Raw genomic sequence first — 24,430 nt, forward strand, 5'->3', positions numbered from 1 at the left:
ACGGTCATCTTTAGACTCTTAATTCCAAATTTCTATTGAATTCAATTTACACCATCTGCTATAGCAGAATTTGAACCCAGGGCCTCAGAATATTACCTAGGTCTCTGAATCAACAGTTCACAATAATAGCATTAGGGCATTTCCTCCCCTGAACTTATTATCCCTACTTTCTTTCTTGGTATTCAATAATGTCCAGGTTTCTGGAAACAATGCAAGTGTATTAATCTTTTAGTTTTGCAGATAATTTCTCCCAAACCCTGGCCCATAGCACATTATTAAGTAACCACTTGCTCCAGGACTATTTTTAACATTCATCAGGAATGAAAGAGTTACATTTATATAGTGGTGTCACTAAAGTGCTTCAGCCAGCTGACTACTTATGGTGTGTGATCGCGGATGTAATGAAGAAAAGGTGGCAGCCTCTATGTGCACACAGCATGATCCCACAAGATGCACTGAGATAAATGAACAAGTCATCTATTTTAGCAATATTGGTTGAATAAGAATTGTTGTTCAGGATTCTAGGGAAAGAACTATCCTGTACTATTATGTGATGCCTGGAATGCAAGTATAGATTTTGTACTTGTGTCTCGTGTGAAGCTTGAGTCTTATAATTCAGAGACACAGCTAACAGAGGATCAGTGAGAGGTACATGAGAATGATCCAGGATACTCAACCAAGGATGTTTGTTACTGCCCCTGTTCCCCAACACATCATTTCTCATCAAGGAGGACTTAGCCATCAGTTCACAACTTCCTTTATCACTGTGGCCAAGGTCAGGGAACCAATGTAGCTAAGTTTTCCAACATGCCAGCGTTCTGCATGTTTACTAGGAAGGTCACAGACCAATGTCGATATGTACAATTCGGTGTTATAACCAGTCATGAAATCCAGGTGCTGCAACAGTCTTGTCATTTGAATGATGTGTAACGTTCACTTCCATGGGCAAAAGTTCTTCAGAAATGTACATTCAGTTCAGTTTCTGACTGAGGTTTTATTGTGCAATTGAAATCAGCATTTCAAAGTGCTTTCAGATCCACTGTTCCATTAGGACTTTAGAATCTGTTAATTTTCAGACCAATAAAATGTGATGAATTCAAACTTGGAGGTATTGTAATCAGCTCCAAATTAGTTAGATAGACTAGGTCTTCAATTATATTGAACCACTATTGAGCTTGTTTCGAAAATCAGTGTTTCACTGGAAACCTCCCTCCGGTTTATCGGATTTTTCTTAATGATGACCAAGTTTCATGCATGAGATTTTTTTTAAAATTTGCATGGTTTTTGTTTATACTGAGGGAGATTTTGTCTCTGTTTCTTTAAAGACTTAGCTAATTTGTTTCTGTTTACTGATGGCCAGTTACTGTAATACTTTGGTGTTCTTTCAGAATTTCATTTTGTCAATGCAAGGACTGTGCAGTAAACTAATCTTTTAAAGTGAACCCAAGTATTGAATTAGGTCATTGTAAACACTGATATATAAAATACAGTAATTATAAATGTTTTCATTAATGATCTGTGATGTACTCCAGTGTTTGCTTTTTTGGTTGAGCGTACTTAAAGCAGGAATTAATTTGTTGTTGAGATTTGTATTCAACACCATGTTACTCCTTGAATTATTCTCCTCTTCGATGTAATTGTCATCTAGTTGTCACAATAATGGTCTCTTACTAAAAAGAATGATTATTCCCCAGCAGCAGAAGGCCTTTTTACAAAAAAAAACAACCATTTGAAATCAACACATACTGTGCCATTATTTTAGGCATTTGTTGAATTTGGTGTATTGCTTATTGAAGGAAGCCTTGGAGAAACTAGTTGTGGAATCAATGTAGATTGTAGCTACTTAGAGTGCTGCCCTGACTCCATGGGTGTCAAAATCACCACAGTTTTCTCAGCCTGTCTAAAGTATTCTTCCAAGACATGTGGAACCACAGTTGGTGAGGTAGGTGGACCTAAATTGGTCCATAAGAGCCTGGACAGATTTCCTCTCGCATCAAAATTCCAGTGAGATGGACAGGATATTATTCTGCTTATATATTTCACCCTAAAGTTTCCCAGGAGGTTTTATTAATCTACTAGAAGGTTCAATTGATTGAAGTTTTATAATACAGGTGCATAATCCTAATAAAAACTTAGCAAAACACCCTTGTCATCTTGTTTGCTACCTTCATCCAAATCCTGACCACTTTTTTGTGTTAAGATATTTTTTCAACTGCAAGCCTGAGTGAAAAATCCAAATGAGCTATAACAAAAAAAATGATTTAGCTGAGGACATTGTCCTAGGGAGAGAATACACTTACTCACATGTAGGTCTTATAAGAATGTCTGAGTCCTAGGTTTCATTTATCTAGCTAATGATACCCTGCAGAAAGATTGCTTTGGTGCACACCCTTGACACTGTATAATGAAGCAGCTCTGCACTTCAATTGCACTGACTGGCATTTATTATTTTCCATGTTTTTCTTTCTACTGAGTTGGTAGTTTCTATAATTATACTTCTTTCTCTAAGTTGAGTTTTATGCTGCTTTCCTACTTTAAGCATGTTTGATGTTTAAATTAGAAACAAAGGATATCTTCGGTACGATGCTGTATGTATTTTATTCTGGTTTCTTTTCATTTCTCATTTTGTTTCATAATAGTTTTTTTTTACATTTGGTATTGAAACAATTTGTTAGAAAGTAATGCAGAAGGCTTATTATATAAATGTAATAAAATTCTCTCCTCCAATTCTTTGATCATCCTTTTTCAGCAGCATGTGAAAATTGAAGAAACGCCAAAGTAGTGAGTTGTGGTGATACCTTGCTGGTTCCATTTATTAATACTTTGCAAATGTGCAGGCAAAGAGCCAATTTATTGTTTGGTGACAGCAAATGTAGTTTGTGAGCAGAGTATTTATAGCAAAGCCTATGTAAGAAATTGTATTTAGCGTAAAATATGGTTGACATGTTCAATTTTGTATACCCCATAATATATTTCCTTGTTAAGAAACAATTATTGTATCATGAATTGATTCAGATACTTTCACATACTGCTATACTTTTTGTTTCCTACCTACATTATATTGATTTATATTCCACTTGCTTTCTACTTGACAGGAAGGTCCCATTAGAGGACAAGCCCAAACAAGAGGGGACAGAAGTAAAGACGGTTCCTAATGAAGCCTCACAAACAAATGAGAATGAAAGCAAAGCATGATCAAAAAAAAACACACACAGATACCGGTTTCCCTTCAGTGTCTCTTTTATTATTTTTGAACATGTTTTCCTGTTTGTAGGTTTCAGCTGAGAAGGGGATCAATTGTGGCACACTTGCTTTTTGTAAAATTCCTTCATTAAAGGATTGACCACATAATTGAAATTGGTACTTGTTGGAAAAAAAACAACCTGGGATATTTTAATTGTAGTTACCATTTTTCACTGCGCTTAGCAAGAATTGTGATTTTTAGATAATGTGTGCATTCTTCAGTTAGAAAGCACTGAGATACTCCTTCCGTTTCTCCCTATGTTAGTAGAGTGAACAGTTGAAACAAAAGAAAGTTTTCAGTACATACCTGTAGAAATGGCCACAACTGATTTTTATCTTCTTACTTTTTTCAAAAGTTAAAAATTATACTGATTAAAACACAGCTTTATAAATTACCGTTGTAAGGCTAGAAATGTGATTGCTTCACCATTCATACAAGTACGTTATGTGCACAAAGCATTGCTATCTTAACCTGTTTATAATTTTTTTTATTTGCAAGTTTTGATCCTGAGTTAGCTGTTCACTAAACAGAAGGTTTGTAAATTTGCATATGTGAAGTATATTTCAATTTGCAGTATTCAATTTTAAGAAATGAATATTAATTTTTGCCAACTTTTATTTTCAGTGTTTATTGGTTTAAGACTGCAAACCGTAATTGTTTAACCTTTACATGTTATAATTGTGTGTAAATGTAACAGGCTTTGTTTTTTTTCTTTCAAAGCTGTTTAAAATGTCCATAGTTTAGCTTGTTTGCTTTTGCCACTTTTATTTTGAATGGGAGTGTTTACATTGCCTTTCCTTGTTACACTTTGGTTAGAATATGCATTGATTATTTGATCTACCAGAAAAACCTTGTTATATCGTATGCTTACACACCATATTAAGACCAGTTTTCTCCATTAAAGTCTGATATTCATTTATGTTAATTGTTCCTTGCTTGTTTTCACAGCAAAACACCTTCCATTCTTGCAGCTATGAAAGGAATTATGTAGCACATTTCTGTTACTGAAGCAATGTTTCAACTTTTTAGACTGCAAGCTTGTGCACTGTGAATGCGTGAATATTATAGTGTGTTTTTGTCATAGTATTTCAAAGAAATTCAGCATAGCTTGGTTGTGAAAGGTGTAGCAGGTAGTTCTGAAGATTGTGTGGGAAAATGCCATCACTGTGGTGGGGGGGAAATTAAAAAAAAATATAAGGGGAGGCAAACATTTTTGGGCATGAATTCCATGTGTTCTAAGTTTTATTGCCTGTAATGTTTAACGATGATGGTAAGACTGGGAGCAGTCCCCATTAGCACAATCAAATGGGGCTTTATTCTTTCATGTACTTTTATTTTGCGTGCAGTCTCAGTCCAGTAATGATCGCATTGCTAATTTGTAAGTTCAAACTGTGAAATACTGGTCTTGTCATTTGCTTCAAGTGTTTGCATATATTCAACTTTAGGGATGACACTGGAGGCACTTCTTAAGTCACCCATTTAATAATTAAGGTTTGCCCTCTGCACCGATGTGACTTGCTATACTAGATCATTTTTGGGCACATTTACTACAGTGGCATCACAGCAAAAACAAATGGCATTTTTATTCCAAAGCTGCCTTAAATTAAGCCCGATCCTAATACAATTACCCAGCGATACTTAAACCTGTTACTTGATGTAATATTTGTGCTGGCATTAAAAATGGGACCAAGTTTACACGGATCATTGCAATGATCTCGTAGGAAGTGAATGTTTGTTGTCTTACTGTGCCATCTAACAAATTTTAGCGAAAGGTAACTTAATGTAATCATTAGGGCAGAGGATTTTCTCCTATGTTGATTGTAGTAAAATTATAAATGCATTTGTTTAAAAAAATCACATTTACCATTTTGCTTCAAATGGCCAGTAGAGGAAATCATCCCCTTCAATTCCAAACATGTGACCCATGCCACCTAGAAGGAGAAGGGCAGCAGATTAATGGCAACACTGCCACTTGCAAGTTCTCCTTCAACCCACTATCCATCATCGTTTGGAATTATTGTTGTTCTTTCACTGTCGCTGGGTCAAAATCCTGGAATGTTCTCTCTAGTAGCTCTGTAGGTGTACCTGACTAGATGGACTGCAGCAATCCAAGATGCATGGGTAGTTAGAACTGGGTAACAAATGTAGGCCTTGCCAGCGACACCCGCATCCTATGAAATTATTTTTAAAAATTCCATTTCAGAATTTCAAAAGTGGAGTACATTGGCCAAGGTTTTAAACTTCTGGAATCAGCTGTGAGTTCCTTCCCGAGTCACATCAACGGGCAGAAAATCAGGGGCTAATTAGCACAGAAGAGGAAAAGCCTAGCCCTTGTACCTTGAATGAATAAGGAGTCAAATATAAAATAGCCTTATGACTTTCTTGTGTAAGTGCAAAAGGCTGGACTTCATCTCATGTACCCTACAAAAATTAAAACCTCCACTGTCAGCCCTAATTAGAATACCCTGCATTTAGAGCCTTCTCTCCTGTTACAGAACTTTTTATTGAGTGAAGATTAAACCACCTTTCCACTATCACTGGTGTAAATACTGACTACTAACCGAGATTTTTGAATTTGCATTATGTCAGATACTTGTGTTCAATAAAAATTACAAAACAAGATGATGATTGCCGTGTCCATGTTTTGAGCAAACCCTTTGATCTATAATTAGGAAGCTAATAGTAGCACAATGGCCACATTAGCTTCCCAATTCAGGGAAGAATAGAGACAAATCCTGGCCTGTACAATTCAGCTACTCTCTATGTAAAGTAACTAAGTTACTGTAAATGCTGAAAACAAAAGAATGAATAACTGAAACCTATAATAAAATGAAAGTTAATAGCTTTATTATGTCTGCTTCATTTTTAAAAAAGGGATTTCTGCCATCCATATCCTTCTCAATGCAAATCTTTCTAAAATAGGAGTTTTTAATAAAGTGATTTTATTTCTTTTACATTAGGGGCTTTAGCAATTTAAACAGTGAGCACTGAAATAGAATCAAGAGAACAGATTGAAAAATATTAAATGTTGGGCCAAGATGTTCAATTCGGTAAGTACCTCTGTTGTGCCAAAATCTGGCTTTTAAACAAAAGCATAATTTCAATTCCAGAGGAAATGCAAGCGAATATTGACATCACTGCAGTAAAGTACGAGCGGTGGGATTTGAATTTACATTGGTGATCTCTCATACACGTAAAGTTACTGAGCATTATCGTGGATTCCGGACCACAGGGTTCTGAGTATTACCATCACCATAAACATAAAATTCAAGATGTTCACTGTTATCCCTCACTGGGGTAGAACATTGGAAACCGAGCCTTGCTATTCTCGGAGTTGTCACAAAAGTTAATAAAATTTTAATAAGTGCACTGAATTCCCCAGTCTACTTGTCTTTTAGACAGGTTGACAGGACTGACCAGATTTGTGCACTTAACAATTACTCTAGCTTAGAGAACAATTCTGAGCCATTGATGCATAACTATACTCTAACCCCTTTGAAAAAAACTCACAGACAGGCAGACAGAAAGGGAAACGTGGGTGTTGCGAGCAGAGGGAAAGACTGGTGAAGGAATTTAGATTTCCCTATGTACAGGGTTTCCTGAGATGAATCTTGCTCTGATCAGAATGCTGCTTCTTGATCTTCCTTCTCCAGATCTTTGTTATTTGCAGGAGGCACTGAATAACTTATTCACCTTTATAAAGATCTAAGTTGTTAATTGGAAGTCACAGTTTACAGCAACTAATGAGGGCAAATAAACTACCTATCTTTAGCTTTAGGATGCAGAACCGCAACACAGCTTCCTCCCAGAGGTCTGATTGTTTCTGTCCAAGCATTTACGCCCTAAGCTGTTCATCTACCTGGAGTCAGTTATGTTTTTGACAGGGGGGAGGCCTTTTGTTACCTGCAACTAGTCTTTATTCTGTGGGCTAATCAACTATTTATCAGCCAAATTTCCATTCATGCAGAGCCCCCGGGCTCTAGCTCATCTGTACCTAGGCTTTGCAGAAGTGGGTACTGCAGATGCTGGAGTTTAGAGTCAAGATTAGAGCGGTGCTGGAAAATCAGCAGGTCAGGCAGCATCTGAGAAGCAGGAAAATCGATATTTCAGACAAAAGCCCTTCATCAGGAATGTACATAGGCTTTGTCCACTGTTTGATCCAACAACTGTTTAAACAGCACTTAGAATGAGCATCAGGCAACTTGATTTTAAAAAGTGCAGTAATCAGTTCAATCCTCAGCTTTTAAAATCTGTTCTTCACCTACTTCAGTCCCAATCAAAAACGCAGAAAAAAACATACAGTCTTTATATTGCCAATGCAGAGATCTCAGCAGGAGATAGACTCACCATAGCAAATCTGAAGGATACTTAGATAAGAAACCTCAATCAATGGGTGAAACTTTAATTCACTCAAAACTCCAGTCAGTTGTGCAGAGTTAAAGTCAAATCCATGAATCGTTGGCTTTTCAAAGCAGTTGTACATTGAGAGAGTCCCTTGATAGACTGCTTCACTTTGGAATTATCTTTGAAATTCTCTGCCCCCCAAGGATGATGGATGTTCAGTTGCTGAGTATCTTCAAGACTTAGAATAACAGAGTTCTATATATTGAAAGCCTTGAGGGATACAAGGATAGTGCAGGAAAATGGCATTGAAGCAGAAGATAAAGCATAATCTCATTGAATGGCCTACTCTTGTTTTGTATAGAGTGAATTTCTTTGGAGAGCATTATTTGTTATATTGCTAAACATAGGAACTGCATGTCTTACAGTTTAATGAATAAATAGTTTTTCATCATGTTTGCTGAGGGAGAGGTTGGCCAGAAGGTTTGCGAGATAGGGAGAGGCTGAATAGGCTGGCGCTGTTTTATCTGGAGGGTTGGAGGCTGAGGAGTGACCTTATAAAATCATGAAGGGCATGGATAGGGTAAATGGACACGGTCTTTTCCCTGGGGTGGGGGAGTCCAGAGCTAGAGGGCATAGGTTTAGGGTGAGAGGGGAAAGATTTAAAAGGGTCCTAACGGGCAACCTTTTCATGTGTGGTGCATGTATGGCATGAGCTGCCAGAGAAAGTAGTGGAGGCTGGTACAATTACAACATTTAAAAGGCATCTGGATGGGTATATGAATAGGAAGGATTTAGAGAGATATGGGCCAATTGCTGGCAAGTGTGACTGGATTAATTTAGAATATCTGATCGGCATGGATGAATTGGACTGAAGAGTGTTTCCGTGCTGTACATCTCTATGACTCTAAGAATGAAGCACACTACGATCAAATACGACCCAATTGATCTTGAATTTTCAGGACAAAGCCTCAGTTTATCATCTTAGCTCAATGAATATCCCTATGCAACACTCTACCAGTACTGCACTGAATCTACCCTCCATATCTTATTAATCACCTCCCACTCCAAAATTTTCCAATCATGTCTATGATTCTCTAATTCTGAACTCTTGACCTTTCACAATTTTAATTTGTCCACTGTTCTTCAGGGTAGTCTCCTAGGTCCAACCATCTTCATCAATAACCTTCCCTCCATCGTAAAGTCAGAACTGGGGATGTTCAGCACCATTCATGACACCTCAGTTGCTCAAGCAGCCTGTGTCCAAATGCAACAAGATCTGGACAATATCCAAGCTTGCTGTGACAAGTGGCAGGCAACATTCGCGCCACACTAATGCCAGGCTCTGACCATCACCAAGAAGAATCAACCTAATCATTATCCCATCACTGAATCACCCACTATTCACATCGTGGGAGTTATCATTGATCAGAAAGTTAACTGCACTCACCACATAAATGTTGTGGCTACAAAAGCAGGTCAGAGGCGAGGAATACTGTGGTAAGTAATTCAACTCCACGCTCCACAAAGCCTGTCCACAAGGCACAAGTCAGGAGTGTGATGGAATATTCCCTGCTTGCCTAGATGAGTGCAGCCCCAACAACATTCAAGAAGCTTGTCACCATCCAGGACAAAGCACCCTGTTTGATTGACACCACATCCACTCGCTCCACCACAGATGCTCACTAGCAAGAGACACACAGGAGAAATTCACCAAAGACCCTCAGACAGCACCTACCAAACCCACCACTTCCATCTTGAAAACAAGGGCAGCAGACATATGGGAACACTACCAAGTTCCCATCCAAGCCACTCACCATCCTGACTTGGGAATATATCACCGTTCCTTCACTGTCGCCGAGCTAAAGCCCTGGAATTCCCTCTCAAAAGGCATTGTGGGTCAACCCTCAGTAGATGGACTGCAGCGGTTCAAGAAGGTAGCTCACTACCATCTTCTCAAAGGCAACTAGGGATGGGCAATACAGCAATAAATGCTGGCCAGTCAGCAACACCCACATCACCGTGGGCGGCACGGTGGCACAGTGGTTAGCACTGCTGCCTCACAGCGCCGGAGACCCGGTTTCAATTCCCGCCTCAGGCGACTGACTGTGTGGAGTTTGCACGTTCTCCCCGTGTCCGGTTTCCTCCCACAGTCCAAAGATGTGCAGGTCAGGTGAATTGGCCATGCTAAATTGCCCGTAGTGTTAGGTAAGGGGTAGATGTAGATGTAGGGGTATGGGTGGGTTACGCTTCGGCGGGGCGGTGTGGACTTGTTGGGCCGAAGGGTCTGTTTCCACACTGTAAGTAATCTAATCTAATCTAATCACAGTAAAAAATGGATAAATCAAAATAATGTTGGTGGCTGTCCCTTTAACTATTTAGATACCAATTCCCTCCTTAAACCTTTTCTCTGTGTTTTCTTCCTCTCAAAATGTCCTACGCTTGCCTGTTGGATGTATTTTTAACCATCTGCCCATTGTCACTCAGTGGTTTGGTATTAAATTTTGTTTTATTATACTCCTCTGAACTACTCTGGGACATTTTTTAAACTAAAAGATTGTTTTTTTTTATTGTACTTTTGAAAACATCGGAGTGAGTGAAATGAGAGAGACTTAAAAGGATGTCTGCATGTTTGAAAGCAAGGAATTTGATACCTTTTGTGAGCCCTGTTTGCATACCTGTGGTTTCTACCAATGTGCAGATAACCAGGAACTAAGGGGTTGTTTGCAAGTGAAGTTGATTGGTTTATGGATCAGAGGCAAGATATCAATAACACAGATCCGGTACCTGCCAGCAACCATGTGATCAAATGTCAGCTCCTTGAACAGGTTGAGCTTTTAGTCAGGCTCAACCTTACTAATAAGCTAGTTCACACCAGAAGAGAGATGGTCTGCAGGAGCTAGAAAATTTGCCCCCTTCAGTTCCCTACAGTAAACTACTTAAAATCTGATGCAAACCAGTTTCTCTTTCCTTCAGATAATGCAAGTTAAGACTTTGATTGAATAATTTGGCAAACTTTCATAAGTCAAACAGCCACTCTGTGCTTCTTGCAGAACAGTGGAAGCATTTAGGAAAGGGGCGGTTAAGACAAAAGCTTGAAACTAGTAAACACCAAACCAAAAAATCTTATGAACAAAAACTGCAGGTTATTCTTTCTAATTTTCCTCTGTTTTTTCCCCTGTTTATGTTTACCTCTCTGTATATATTATGGGGAGTTTGTAATGGTTTAAAGTTTTAACTTGTATATTTGAGTTTAATTATTTACTTCTAATTAGGATATAATGACCTGTAATGAATAATATTTCTGGATAAATGGAGAAATCTAGTTCGTGATTTATAGCAACCTAATTCTAAAAACCCCTGACAGTTGGGGATTTTGCATATACGCTCCAAAAACTTTAACTCTTAAGATAACTCTAGGGAAAAGCAGGACTTCATTTCCAATGCCTCTTCTGGGTGAGTCATGATGAGGCTGAAATTTGTCACTGTTAAAGTGTCACCCTGTAGGTTGGAACTCCTGCAGGTTGAAACCTGCAACCCCCTGATTCAGTAAGTACTTTCTGTTCAATATGACCTAGCCCCCAGGCTCTTGACTGGCTGCTTGCAGTAGTGGAAGAGTGCTGTGAGGATGATGTACAGATGATTCAGTGTGATTTGGACAAGTTGAATGAAATGGCAAATGCATGGCAGATGAAAGATAAGGTGGATAGATTTTAGGTTATCCACTTCAGTAGAAAAATAGGAAAGTAGATTGTCATCTAAGTGGTAGCCCACTAGAAAGTAAAGGAACTAAAGTCTGGATTAGAGTGGTGCTGAAAAAGCATAGCAGGTCAGGCAGCATCTAAGGAGCAGGAAAATCGACATTTCAGGTATAAGCCCTTCATCCTGATGAAGGGCTTTTGCCTGAAACGTTGATTTTTGTGCTCCTTGGATGCTGCCTGACCTGCTGTGCTTTTCCAGCACCACTCTAATCCAGACTCTGGTTTCCAACATTTGCAGTCCTCGTTTTTACCTAGTAAAGGAACTTACTTAATTGGCACCGCATACATAAACATGCAGTCTCTCCTCTGCCGAAGCTCAGTAGCAGCAGTGTGTACTATAGGATGGTAAATATTTGGTTTAGAAATATATTGCCTTTTCCTCACTTTTGTTGGGTCAACATCCCGGCATTCTCTCCTAATGGCTTTGTAGTTCTACATACAACACGTGGGCTGTAGCAATTAAAGAAACCACCATCTTCTCAAGGGCACCAAGGAACGGGCAATAATCGCTGACTCAGTTTGAATTTTAAAAAGTCACACTTTGATAATGTCATTTGATCCTATTTAAACAACAGAGTTGGTGACTTTTTAATCTACATCTTACCCTTGATCATTCAAAGAGTGGGGAGGGAATTAGTAAAGAACAGATTGATTTTAAAGCAATAAAGCTTTTGTTTAGGGGAATCCTTTAAATGGAACCACTCGATTATGTCAGGGGAAAATGTAATGCCTCATTGACTTGAAATGCCTCAAATTATATAAATTAACAGCTGAGTTTTTTTTTAGTATTGCTAGTTTTATTACAAACAGTCAAGAAACTTTGTAGAGGAAAAATCCAGGATACATCGAATACTTACCTCCAGCAAATTTCTCGGAAAAAGTTTCATGGAAATTTTCATCTGGGCACCTAGCCAGCATAGTAAATCTCATTGACAGGAACTCTGTTAGTTCATGCTGTGCAGTGTCATTTTGAAATCTGTAGCATAACTAAAATCTGACAGCATGTACAGACCAAGATTAATGCCAATTAATTATAAGTGAGTGGCAATAACTTTGTAAAAAATTTAATGTTTTGTCATTCTTGTAAACACATAACTAGAACGATATTGAACTCAGTTGCTTTATTGCCTTACTCAATGGTTTTAAAATCTCACTTGTGACGACTATCTGATTTCACAGTCGTTTATAGGCTTCAACATTGCCTTGTTTTCCCCAACTGCTAATCCACAATGTGATTCAACTTTATTCAAATTCAATGTTAATTGATTTTTTAAAAAATCTTCCATGAATTCTTTTCATGGATTGTGGGCATCACTGCTCAGTCTAATATTTGTTACCCATCACTTTCTGCCCTTGACCTGAGTGTCTTGCTCTGAGGATAATGAAGCTTCAATTACCTGTGTGTTTGGAGTTACATATAGGCCACATCAGGTAAGGACAGAGAGATTTCCTACCCTTGAGGACATTAGTCAATCAGATGGATTTTTACATTTGGCAATAATCGATAATGCTTTCACAGTCACTAAAATTAGAAGAAATAGAATTGGGTTTTTTTGTCATGTATACTTAAGTTACAAAAGAACAGAAGTACAGTGAACAATGTCACCAACACGGTGCCATCTTAGGTACAAGCAAAAGAGAAAATAAAGAAAAAAACGTTACACTACATTACAGATATACATAGTATAAGTTAAGAAAATTAAGAAATAATGCTTAAAAAGATAGATATAGGTGCAATACGTGCTTCCATGTGGTCTGACCGGGCTCCACCAGTAGCCATCTTCGCTCCGGACCCATTGACTGCTTTCCCCCCATTGACCATCCCCACTCCACTCCAGGCCGACTGACCATCCCCACTCTACTCCAGGCCCACTGACCATCCCCACTCTACTCCAGGCCCACTGACTATCCCCACTCCACTCCAGGCCCAATGACCATCCCCACTCTGCTCCAGGCCGACTGACCATCCCCAATCTGCTCCAGGCCAACTGAATATCCCCACTTCACTCCAGGCCCAGTGACCATCCCCACTCTGCTCCAGGCCGACTGACCATCCCCAATCTGCTCCAGGCCCACTGACCATCCCCACTTCACTCCAGGCCCAGTGACCATCCCCACTCTGCTCCAGGCCGACTGACCATCCGCACTCCTCTCCAGGCCCACTAATCATCCCCACTGTGCTCCAGGCCCATCGACCATCCCCACTCCTCTCCAGGCCCACTGATCATCCCCACTCTGCTCCAGGCCCACTGACCATCCCCACTCTGCTCCAGGCCCACTGACCATCCCCACTTTGCTCCAGGCCGACTGACCAACCCCACTCTGCTCCAGGCCCACTGACCATCCCCACTTTGCTCCAGGCCGACTGACCAACCCCACTCTGCACCACCCCACTGACCATTCCCACTCTTCTCCAGGCCCACTGACCATCCCCACTCTGCTTCAGGCCCATTGACAATCCCCAATCTGCTTGAGGCCCACTGACCACTATCGCCACTCTGCTGCAGGCCCACTGACCATCCCTACTCCTCTCCAGGCCCACTGACCGCTATCCCCACTCCACTCCAGGACCACTGACCATCCCCACTCTGCTCCAGGCCCACTGACCATCCCCACTCTGCTCCAGCCCACTGACCGCAATCCCCACTCTTCTCCAGGCCCACTGACCACTATCCTCACTCTGCTCCAGGCCCACTGACCATCCCCCCTCCTCTCCAGGCCCACTGACTGATATCCCCACTCTGCTCCAGGCCAACTGACTGCTATCCCCACTTTTCTCTAAGCCCACTGACTGCGATCCCTGCATTGCTCCAGGCCCACTAACCGCTCACCCCACACCGCTCCAGGACTTCTGGCCACTATCCCCACTCCACTCAGAGCCCACTGACCACTATCCCCATTCCACTTGGGGGCCTGCTGACCTCTATCCTCACACCACTCCGAGTCCACTGGCCACTGTCCCCACTCCTCTCCAGGCCACTGGCTGCTGCCCTGCTCCAGTTTGGACAGCTTCTTATTCACAGATTTTGTGAATCGAATGTAGATTGCAGCATGTGTTTAGCATTAGCCTTTGGATTAAGAATCCGATGACATTATTTCCGACATCACTGAGTCCTCCTTTTACTGCCACTTTGAGCATTGCTGTTCCCCAGAATGAGGCCATTCTTTACAGTATGGCTAGCAATGGTGTGATGAGGCAGGAGGGTCATCAAGATCAGTAACAACCTAGCTTCGAGATAGGAAATGGGATGTGAATGACTACATTGGGCATGATCACCTTTTTGCTATAACTTGGGTGGGAAAGGTAGGTAGGTGTAGCTGAAAGTAAATGGGTTGAGTCAGGCTCTGTGGAAGTGTGAATTCTGTAAAGTTGACAGGATGGATCGAGGCTGGAAGCCGTAGTGAGAGGAATGCTCACTGTCGCCTTCCATCGTGCTGGAAATTGAAAAACTGCAAATGGTATGAAAATGACTGTGACCCATATTACAAATGTGCAGGGCAACTGCCTCAACCTGTGAGGGAAGGGAGTGCAGCTCATATCATTCATAAGGTTTTTAAAGGAAAAATAACAAAGGTCAATGATCTCTGACAGGTCTATCACAAAGACCTGTAAACTACATTCCCAATCATTCTGCATCTGATGATTTTTCTTTAAAGTGAAACTATATGAGAGAGATAATTTCTGGGCTTATGTGGGAAGTTGCTTGCATTATGAGAGTTATTCAAGCAGACAGAGTAAATATGGAAGATCGTTAGCTTGCTTTCAGTTTGAAGAATCAGGAATTGATTTTATCTTGCTTATAAGGAAAAATCCCACAGCTTGGAAAACTTTTGATTTTTCAGTTCACAGAAATCCTTATTGAAATTAGATATAAGAAATGGTGTCTCCTCGAGAAAAGAGTTTGTTCAGAGAAGTTAGAAAATAAGTTATCTCAATACAAAGGTTTTAATTAAAAGCTCTGGACTGGACGTGTTTGCATAGAACACTGAAGTGGTAATTTGAAGGTAAGAAAGTTTAAGCACAGTTGTGTGACTAATGAAGATAAAGGAAATCCAGCTTTAGACTTGGAATTGAAAAAAAACAGAAGTCAAACACATGGTAGAGAATGGAATTCTCTCTGATGCTTGTGTACTATTATGTGATGGTGTTAGGGTAGATGAGATTGTATTTCACTGTTTTAAAACCTTTCAATTTGTGGTTTATGTGAATACTTTGGTTTAGTCTCTTTTATCTTCTCATAATAAATGTTTGTTTTAGTTTTAACAGTCTGTATGGTTGTATGTTTATAATGTAATGTAACCTCATTCAATAAAATAAAAACAAAATATGATCTATCAATTTAGATTTCGGCTTGGGATCGGACCCATCAGTAAGGACATCAACTTTGATCATAGCAGATGACACTGCCATATTCTTCCAGGCATACTTCACCTCTGATCCTTTAAAGACACTGCTTGGTCTTGTCAAACAGAGCACCATCCTTGCATCATCTCATGTAACAATATAGTTACAGCAAGGATCAAACAGAAGCTTAGGTCCACCCCACTGCATCTCGAATCTATATGAAACATAGAATTTTAGGAGCAGAAGTAAGGTATTCAAGCTCATCGAGAGCACCTTGCCTTTTACAATAGCCATGGCTGATCCTCTAAAGGCCATGCCTCCTGTTTCCACCCCTAAATTGTTGATGCCTTTAGCTCCTAGCAATCTATTTCTATCTTTAATATATTCAGTGACTTTGCACTGTCTTCAGTGATAGAAAGTTCCACAGATTCATCACACTCGTGAGTGAAAACATTTCTTCTCATCTCATTCAAAATTGGCCTACTACATGTCCTGAGATGTGACTCCAAAGTCTGAACCCTCAACTAGGAAAAATATTATCCCTGTTTCCAGTCTGTCAGGCCCAATTGAATTTTTATGATTTGATGAGAGTCCCTCTCAATCTTTTAAACTGCAGTGAATAAAGGCTCAGTCAACTCAATCTCTCCTCATATGACAAACCTGGTGTCCTGGGAATCAGTCTGGTGAATCTTCACTGCACTCCATTCATGGCCACTATAGCTTTTGTTAAATAAGAAGGCCAAATAACACACACTACTGCAGGTATAGTCTTACCAAAGCCCTACACAGCTGCATTAAAACTTCCTTGACCCTGTATTCAAATCTCCCTTTCAATGAAGGTCAATATATCCAACTGCTTTTTGCATGCTTGCTTTCAATGTGCAGTGAACAATACCCAGGTCCCTTCAACTTAAATCACATTGATGTCTCTATACATTCAATACCTAGTTTTCTATTACCACCTATTTTTCTGTCATTAGCAAACTTGTAAATGTTACACTTGATTTCTGTCAACAAAATTGATAATATGTATTGTGGATATCTGGACCGCAAACATTGATTCCATGGTACGCCACTTGACACTGATTTCTGAAAATATGGAAGAAAATGTGTGACCTTTATTGGTTTTGGTCGACATATAATTTTATAACAGCATCAGCATGGTTGACTCTTAACTTTTAAAGTGTAAATAATGATGGGCAATAAATGCTGGCCTTGCCGGCAGCAACAACCCATGAAAGAACAAGAAAAGAAGATTCACATAGCTTTACAAGTTGTTAAAGTGATTGTGTTGCACTACCTCACTGGAAGGCCTAAACAAAGGAATGGATCTAGCATTGACCTAGGCATCAGATCTTACAATCACAAACACTCTTCCATTGACTCGGCAAGTCCTCCTTGACCACAGCTGAGAACTTGTAACCAAATTCAGAAAGCTATCCTACAAACTAGTCAAGCAACATCCTGATTTAGTCATACTCGTGGAATCATACCTTACAGACAACATTCTAGATGACACCAATGTTCCCTCTGAGCCACTCATGCCGCTGCTCCAATGTTCTATGCATGGTGATTGGAGGGCAGACACAGAGCACAGCAATGATTTCCAGCTCTCTAATCACTGTCACGCATAGACCTCAAATGCCTTCACAGAAGATAAAACAATTAGATGGAAAACTGGACAGCACTATCACCACCCTTATGTATGCCTTATGCAATAGCAGTATAGGTTCACCAGAGCTGGCAACACCAATTCACCAGAGCTGGCAGTACAGATTCACCAAAGCTGGCAGTACAAATTCACCAGAGCTGGCAACACCAATTCACCAGAGCTGGCAGTACAGATTCACCAGAGCTGGCAGTAGAGTGTTGTACAGTATGGAGAAAGTTACCTTGGGCGCCGTCAACATTGACTCCGGACCCCTTTATGTCTTATGGCATCAGGTCAAACATGGGCAACAAAATCTGATGACTGCCATTATTTATCTCAGCTGATAAATCAGTACTCTTCCCTGTTGAATACAACTTTGACGAAACACCGAGGATGAGAAGGACACAGATATACCCGGTAATGCCCATCACCAAGAGTAGTTCAGTAGTACAAGCACTGATTGAGCTGGTTGCATTCTCAGGAAACAGCTACTATACTGAATTCGATGCAGGTGAGGAGGAAAGCAACAAGAAAGAGAAATCTACATGACTTCATCCTCACCAATCTACTTGTTGCCAATATATCCATCCATAACAACATTAGCAGGAATGACCAGTGCATAGCCATTGGGTGACAAAGATCCCAGCTGCATATAGCGAGCACTGTTCAACATCTGTGTCACTACTGCCATGCTAAATGGGGCCATCTTCAATTCGATATAATAACTCAAAACTGAGCATCCATGTAATGTTGCAGGCCATCAGCAGAAGCTGAATTGTATTAAACTAGAATTGTATTCTTCTACAACCTCATGGTCTGTCATATACCTTGCATTACCATTCCTGACAAGCCAGAAGGTCAACTCCAGTTCAATGAAGAATGCTGGAGGGCTTGCCTGGAGAAGCACTAGGCATACATACATATGAGATGCCAACTCAGTGAAGCCACATTTGCATAAGAACTGGTGGAAGCAACATGCAGTACACAGGGCTAAGTGATCCCACAATCAATGGAATCAATTGAAGATCTGCAGACCTGCCATATCCACTCATAAGTGCTGGGAGATTAGTTGACCATCTAACTTTGACCTCGGTGGTGGGCAAGTAGTTGGAGGGCATCCTGAGGGACAGGATGTACATGTATTTGGAAAAGCAAGGACTGATTCGGAATAGGCAACATGGCTTTGTGCATGGGAAATCATGTCTCACAAACTTGATTGAGTTTTTTGAAGAAGTAACAAAGAAGATTGATGAGGGCAGAGCAGTAGATATGATCTATATGGACTTAAGTAAGGCGTTCGACAAGGTTCCCCATGGGAGACTGATTAGCAAAGTTAGATCTCATGGAATACAGGGAGAACTAGCCATTTGGATACAGAACTGGCTCAAATGTAGAAGACAGAGGGTGGTGGTGGAGGGTTGTTTTTCAGACTGGAGGCCTGTGACCAATGGAGTGCCAGAAGGATCGGTGCTGGGTCCTCTACTTTTTGTCATTTACATAAATGATTTGGATGCGAGCATAAGAGGTACAGTTAGTAAGTTTGCAAATGACACCAAAATTGCAGGTGTAGTGGACAGCGAAGAGGGTTACCTCAGATTACAACAGGATCTGGACCAGATAGGCCAATGGGCTGAGAAGTGGCAGATGGAGTTTAATTCAGATAAATGCGAGGTGCTGCATTTTGGGAAAGCAAATCTTAGCAGGACTTATACACTTCATGATAAGGTCCTAGGGAGTGTTGCTGAACAAAGAGACCTTGGAGTGCAGGTTCATAGCTCCTTGAAAGTGGAGTCACAGGTAGATAGGTTTGTGATGAAGGTGTTTGGTATGTTTTCCTTTATTGGTCAAGGTATTGAGTACAGGAGTTGGAAGGTCATGTTGCGGCTGTTCAGGACATTGGTTAGGCCACTGTTGGAATATTGCATGCAATTCTGGTCTCCTTCCTATCGAAGAGATGTTGTCAAACTTGAAAGGGTTCAAAAAAGATTTACAAGGATGTTGCCAGGGTTAGTGGATCTGAGAGGCTGAACAGGCTGGGGTTGTTTACCCTGGAGCGTCGGAGGCTGAGGTTTACAAAATTATGAGGGGCATGGATAGGGTAAATAGGCAAAGTCTTTTCCCTGGGTTCGGGGAGTCCAGAACTAGAGGGCATAGGTTTAGGGTGAGAGGGGAAAGATATAAAAGAGACCCAAGGGGCAACCTTTTCACGCAGAGGGTGGTACGTGTATGGAATGAGCTGCCAGAGGATGTGGTTGAGGCTGGTATAATTGCAACATTTAAGAGGCATTTGGATGGGTATATGAATAGGATGGGTTTGGAGGGATATGGGCCGGGTGCTGGCAGGTGGGACTAGATTGGGTTGGGATATCTGGTCGGCATGGACGGGTTGGACCGAAGGGTCTGTTTCCATGCTGTACATCTCTATGACTCTGTGACTCTACAACAGCAGATAGAGACCCCACAAATATCCTAATCGTCAATGGGTGGGGGAGAAGCATATCAGTGTAATTTCATTCAAGCTACATAATCCCAAGAATGGCTAGAAATACTATAGCCCCTGACAATAGTGTTGAAGACGTGCTCTCTAGAATTACTTGTAATTCCATTGAAAGAAACACTGCTGGCAATTACCTGATGATGTGAAAAATTGTCCTGGTATTTTTTGTTCATAAAAACCAAAAGAAATCCAGCTCAGCTGATTGCCATCTATTGCCCTGAGTGTGTACCACGGTCCATACATTGAAAGTAAGATCTGTTTGCCTAACTCTTATCATCAATTCACTTGTCCTGAAGCATTTCATGTATGATATTTTAACAACTTAATAGAGCTTTTGTTTAGTAAATTAATATTACTTCCAAATTTGGCAAGTAACTTCTGGCTTTTGTATCTTTATTATAGGTTTGTAATGTTAGAGCTTGAAAAGATACTGACTTTTTTTTTGCCAACACATGCATAATCTTTATTTGGACACTCCCACAAAAGAACCTGGAACTTTTTAAAAAGCTGCTGAGGGCTGAATAAAGGAAGCATTACAAAATAACAGACAGAAGCTGGAGGTTCACATTCAACGTTGCTGGAAAAGTTTTTGAGATGCCGAGCTCAAACATCACAACGTACTTACCATGGTCCATCATTAATTTGCTGTGTTGCTGTTTACCACTTGGAATAGCAGCAGTCATTTTTTCCTGTCAGGTTAGTTAGCCTGTTCTTTCAAAGTTTAAAAGAATTGTGATAAACAGACATGAACTGAAGCAGAATATATAATTTCAGTCGCTTTTTTTAAAAAAATCAGTCTGTGTAGAATGATTGTTTCTTAAAAATAGTATGTTTATTCCCACATGCTTTAAGTTAAAAAGTTTTCAATTATGCAAAGTTAAAAAGCACACAACACGAGGTTATAGTCCCACAGGTTTATTTGGAAGCACTAGTTTTTGGAGCACTGCTCCTTCATCTGGTCAGTTGGACAACTACCTGATGAAGGAGCAGCGCTGTGAAAGCTAGTGCTTCCAAATAAACTGTTGGACTATAAGTTGGTGCCGTGTGATTTTTAACTTTGTCCAACCCAGTCCAACACTGGCACCTCCAAGTCATGGTGACAATTATAGTCATTTCATCAGCTTTCTGTATTTCTATTTGAGTGTTTTTGAATATAGTTTCTTATATTATCAGATCCTATTTATTCAGTCTTTTATTATTTATCCTGTAAGATATATTTTCAATGCTATCTCTTTTTACCTCATCTACAAAGGCGATCAGTTAAAACCATGCAACTTAAATCAATGTGATGTGCAAATTTTCTAATTGGCTTGTCATAAGCTTTTAAAATGTAGTATTATAACATTTTAACACTGTTCAAGCCATTCAAATAACATTCAAGCAATTGAACCGAAACAGTCTGCCTTGTTCTGAATACAATGGTGAGTTGTTCCAACAAATTTTGTTACTTCTGATGTAGTGTACCATTTTCTCAGTATTGAAATGCAATCTGCAAAGCAAAAGAATTCCAAGTTCTCAGTTATTATCTTCAGATGTAAGTGAGGATAGATTAATTATTTACAGTTATTAATAATGTTAAATTTAACTTGCAGGCTCAGAATGCAAATGAACTGGGAAATGTTGATCAAGCCAGGAGTGCATCTTCAACTGCCAAGAAACTGAACATAGCAGGAACTGTAATTGGAGTGATTCTAATAATTCTAGTTGTTGTTGTTTATTTTACAACAAATGCACGGAAATAATTTGCAAATTAGCCAGGGAACAATTTTTATTTCGAAATAAATACATGGAAGAACTACCATCATTTATTTTCTTGCTAAAACTAAATAATGCTATGGAATGTACTGTACCACAAAGTTCTAATGTCTTAAAATTTGCCTGCATTACTCATGACATGTGCTATTCACTCCTTGTTAGCACAAAAAGAAACTGTATTTTTAAAAATGTAAAGCGATCTGGCGCATTTTTCTCAGAGTTGAAAGCTCGTTCTGCTGTGTAACTAAATATCGCTACTTTTGGTAATGATTGAGTTAACATGTCTATTGAAGCGGGGACTATTGCTCCAAACATTTGGGAGGTGGTTACTTGCATCATCAGCTGTAACTTCATTCTTCTTTATTTCTCATTTGTAATGGACTTACGCTTGATCATGGAATACTCAGTGTACAGTACAAGCAGTCTTATGTAAACATTTGCAGAAATACATTGATTAGCTTTAACAACATAGTGTGGCTTGGATGAAGTTCATTCTTTTACTTATTTTTAGACTATCAAATATTATCACAACGGTTAACTTTTGAGAATTCTGTCAACACTTGCACAACCTTGACAGCTCACAACCACCATCTTCACATGTGTTAGCAGTTTACAGAAAGGCAAGTACCTTGACTTGTAGCTAATTTTAAAATTATAACAACCTGATAATTCTGATGAACTTTTCATCTCTTAGAATCATACAGCATGGAAACAGAATCTTTGGCCTAACCCGTCCATGCCAAGTTTCCCAAACTAAAATAATCATATTTGCCTCCATTTGGCTCATATTCCTCTAAACTTGTCTACTCATGTATCTGTCTGAAAGTCTTTTAAGTGTTGTAACTGCACCTGCGTCTATCACTTCTTCTGGTAGTTAATTCCACATACAAACCACCGTCTGAGTGAAAAAGTTTTCCCTCAGTTCCCTTTTAAATTTTCCTCCTCTCACCTTAAAAAATATGCCCTCTAGTTTTGAACTCCCGCATCCTGGGGAAAAAATGTTTTGCTGTTCACCTTATCCTTGTCCCTCATGATTTTATAATGTATTCAAACTGTTGAGAAAGGATTTGTTTATTATGAATATGTTGATTATCTGAAAGCTAATTTTGCTTGCAAAATTAAGGAATGGTTTTAGCACTCGCTCTCCAACACCATCCCTGACTCAAACTGAATGAGAACAATCAAGTAGAGTTTGAAAAATCACATCCTGCAGCTTTCCCTCATCTTCCCACCTTCAACCCTATCTGCTCATTAGTTTCTCTGGAATACACATTCCCCATTGTACTCAACAGGGAAGAGCATCTGGTTCAGTAGAAAAGTCTCATGCAGCTTATGGAATCTATTCCAAAGTGACACAACTAATCTGGAGAGTTGTGGCACTCAAGCAACAGAGATATATTACTAGAGTAATGGTGGATTCCCAGATAGCTAGTATGTGGGTCAGATGAATAAATTGAAGTAGAAAGTGGATGTTCCACAAGTAGAGTGCACTTGTAATCAATTTATTGTAAAGAACCTGAATCCACTTTGGTACGGGCCTCAGTTAGGTCCCGTCTGCAAGCCTTAGGTATACTGAAGCAGCCAGATTTTGTAAATTAGTAGAATCTCAAATTGATTCAGCAAAATGTTGGAATTGGGGCTGGAAGCACTCTTACACTAAAGAGATAATGTGAGCTAGCTGCTTCCAATTTGCCTACAGTGGTCTGTTCAGTGGCTGCTCATCAAGTACCTCAAAGCTAGGTGTGCGAAGAGTGTGTCATTCCAGTAGTTCTCCTATAACACCATAGTTGCATTCCCGTGCCTAAAATTTTTTTGTTATAGAAAATGGTGCGATAGAAATAATGGGACCTATGTGAAAAACAGGGTAAGGGGTGATCTACCAAACACACTAGTAAAATTTGAAACAAAAATAGTAGTTAGCCTAACACAAATGATAGCACAGTCTAAGTAAACTGAGGCCTGGTGTAACTAACCTGCTGCATGGTACTGTAAAGTGCAATTCATTAGAATTTTCAACTGATTACTCTTGATTGGTGTCTATATCTGCTGGTTGCACTGAATTCTAGCCAGTCTTCTGATCCCATCCAATGGTAACTCTGCACAACTCAGATCCCAGAATGGCATCTGCCTTAGTAGATCAAGAGCTGAATCTTAATTTCTTCCACTGTCGATTTTGTCAAGGTTTTTGGAAGATTTCACGTTGTGATGAATCGGGTGTCTACCATCTTATTTTACAAAACCCACCTGATTTATTACCTACCGTACCCTTTGGTGCCCCTTTTACACATTCTAGCACCATCATACCATGTGCATTTTCAAAACAGCGCACCACTTCTTGAATATCCCAGAGTTGGCCAACATTCGTTGTGAAGCACCATCTTTAAAAAATATTGTGCACCCAGACAAGAGCTGTCAGTCTAGAGCTGCCCTGCATGGTTCCTGTCATTGGCCCTGGCAGTGGAAGACAATGGAAAATTGGTACCTATCTTTGTGGGCAGGGACTTGGCGATGCTGCTGAGGGGGAACAGTGGTACAGAGGCAGGGCATCATTTACTCCCAGGCAACACGAACCACACCAACCTGGACCATGGTTACCATCAAGGCTAGTGCAGTCTCAACCATCTGAAGGAATACACAAAATGTAGAAAGAAGATCAATGACCTTCTCCAGTCTGCCAGTGAAAGTGCCCCATTTTCTCATTGATACCTCACACTAGCTGCTACTGTACCCACCATTTCCTGCAACATTTTCCCCACTCATTCTCATCCTTGCAAACATCTGACCCTAACTGACCCTGAATCTCTTCTGCACAGCCTACTCGCCCCTTCAGGGCATC

The 24,430-nt window shown here is 40.1% G+C and overlaps 1 protein-coding gene across 14 annotated transcripts in view; it reads left to right on the plus strand.

Moving 5' to 3' along the window:
• ncam1a (neural cell adhesion molecule 1a) overlaps nucleotides 1-5,864 on the plus strand; it is a 497,275-nt gene extending 491,411 nt beyond the window's left edge. For all 14 annotated transcript variants that reach the window (XM_072593194.1, XM_072593195.1, XM_072593196.1 and 11 more), the window contains one exon: nucleotides 3,096-5,864. In XM_072593194.1, the coding sequence (XP_072449295.1) occupies nucleotides 3,096-3,195 (100 nt within the window). In that variant the 3' untranslated portion in view covers nucleotides 3,196-5,864. The remainder of the gene's footprint in view (nucleotides 1-3,095) is intronic.
• Nucleotides 5,865-24,430: the final 18,566 nt, after the last annotated feature.

The sequence above is a fragment of the Chiloscyllium punctatum genome, chromosome 23, assembly GCF_047496795.1.
Source record: "Chiloscyllium punctatum isolate Juve2018m chromosome 23, sChiPun1.3, whole genome shotgun sequence".
Taxonomy (NCBI): domain Eukaryota; kingdom Metazoa; phylum Chordata; class Chondrichthyes; order Orectolobiformes; family Hemiscylliidae; genus Chiloscyllium; species Chiloscyllium punctatum.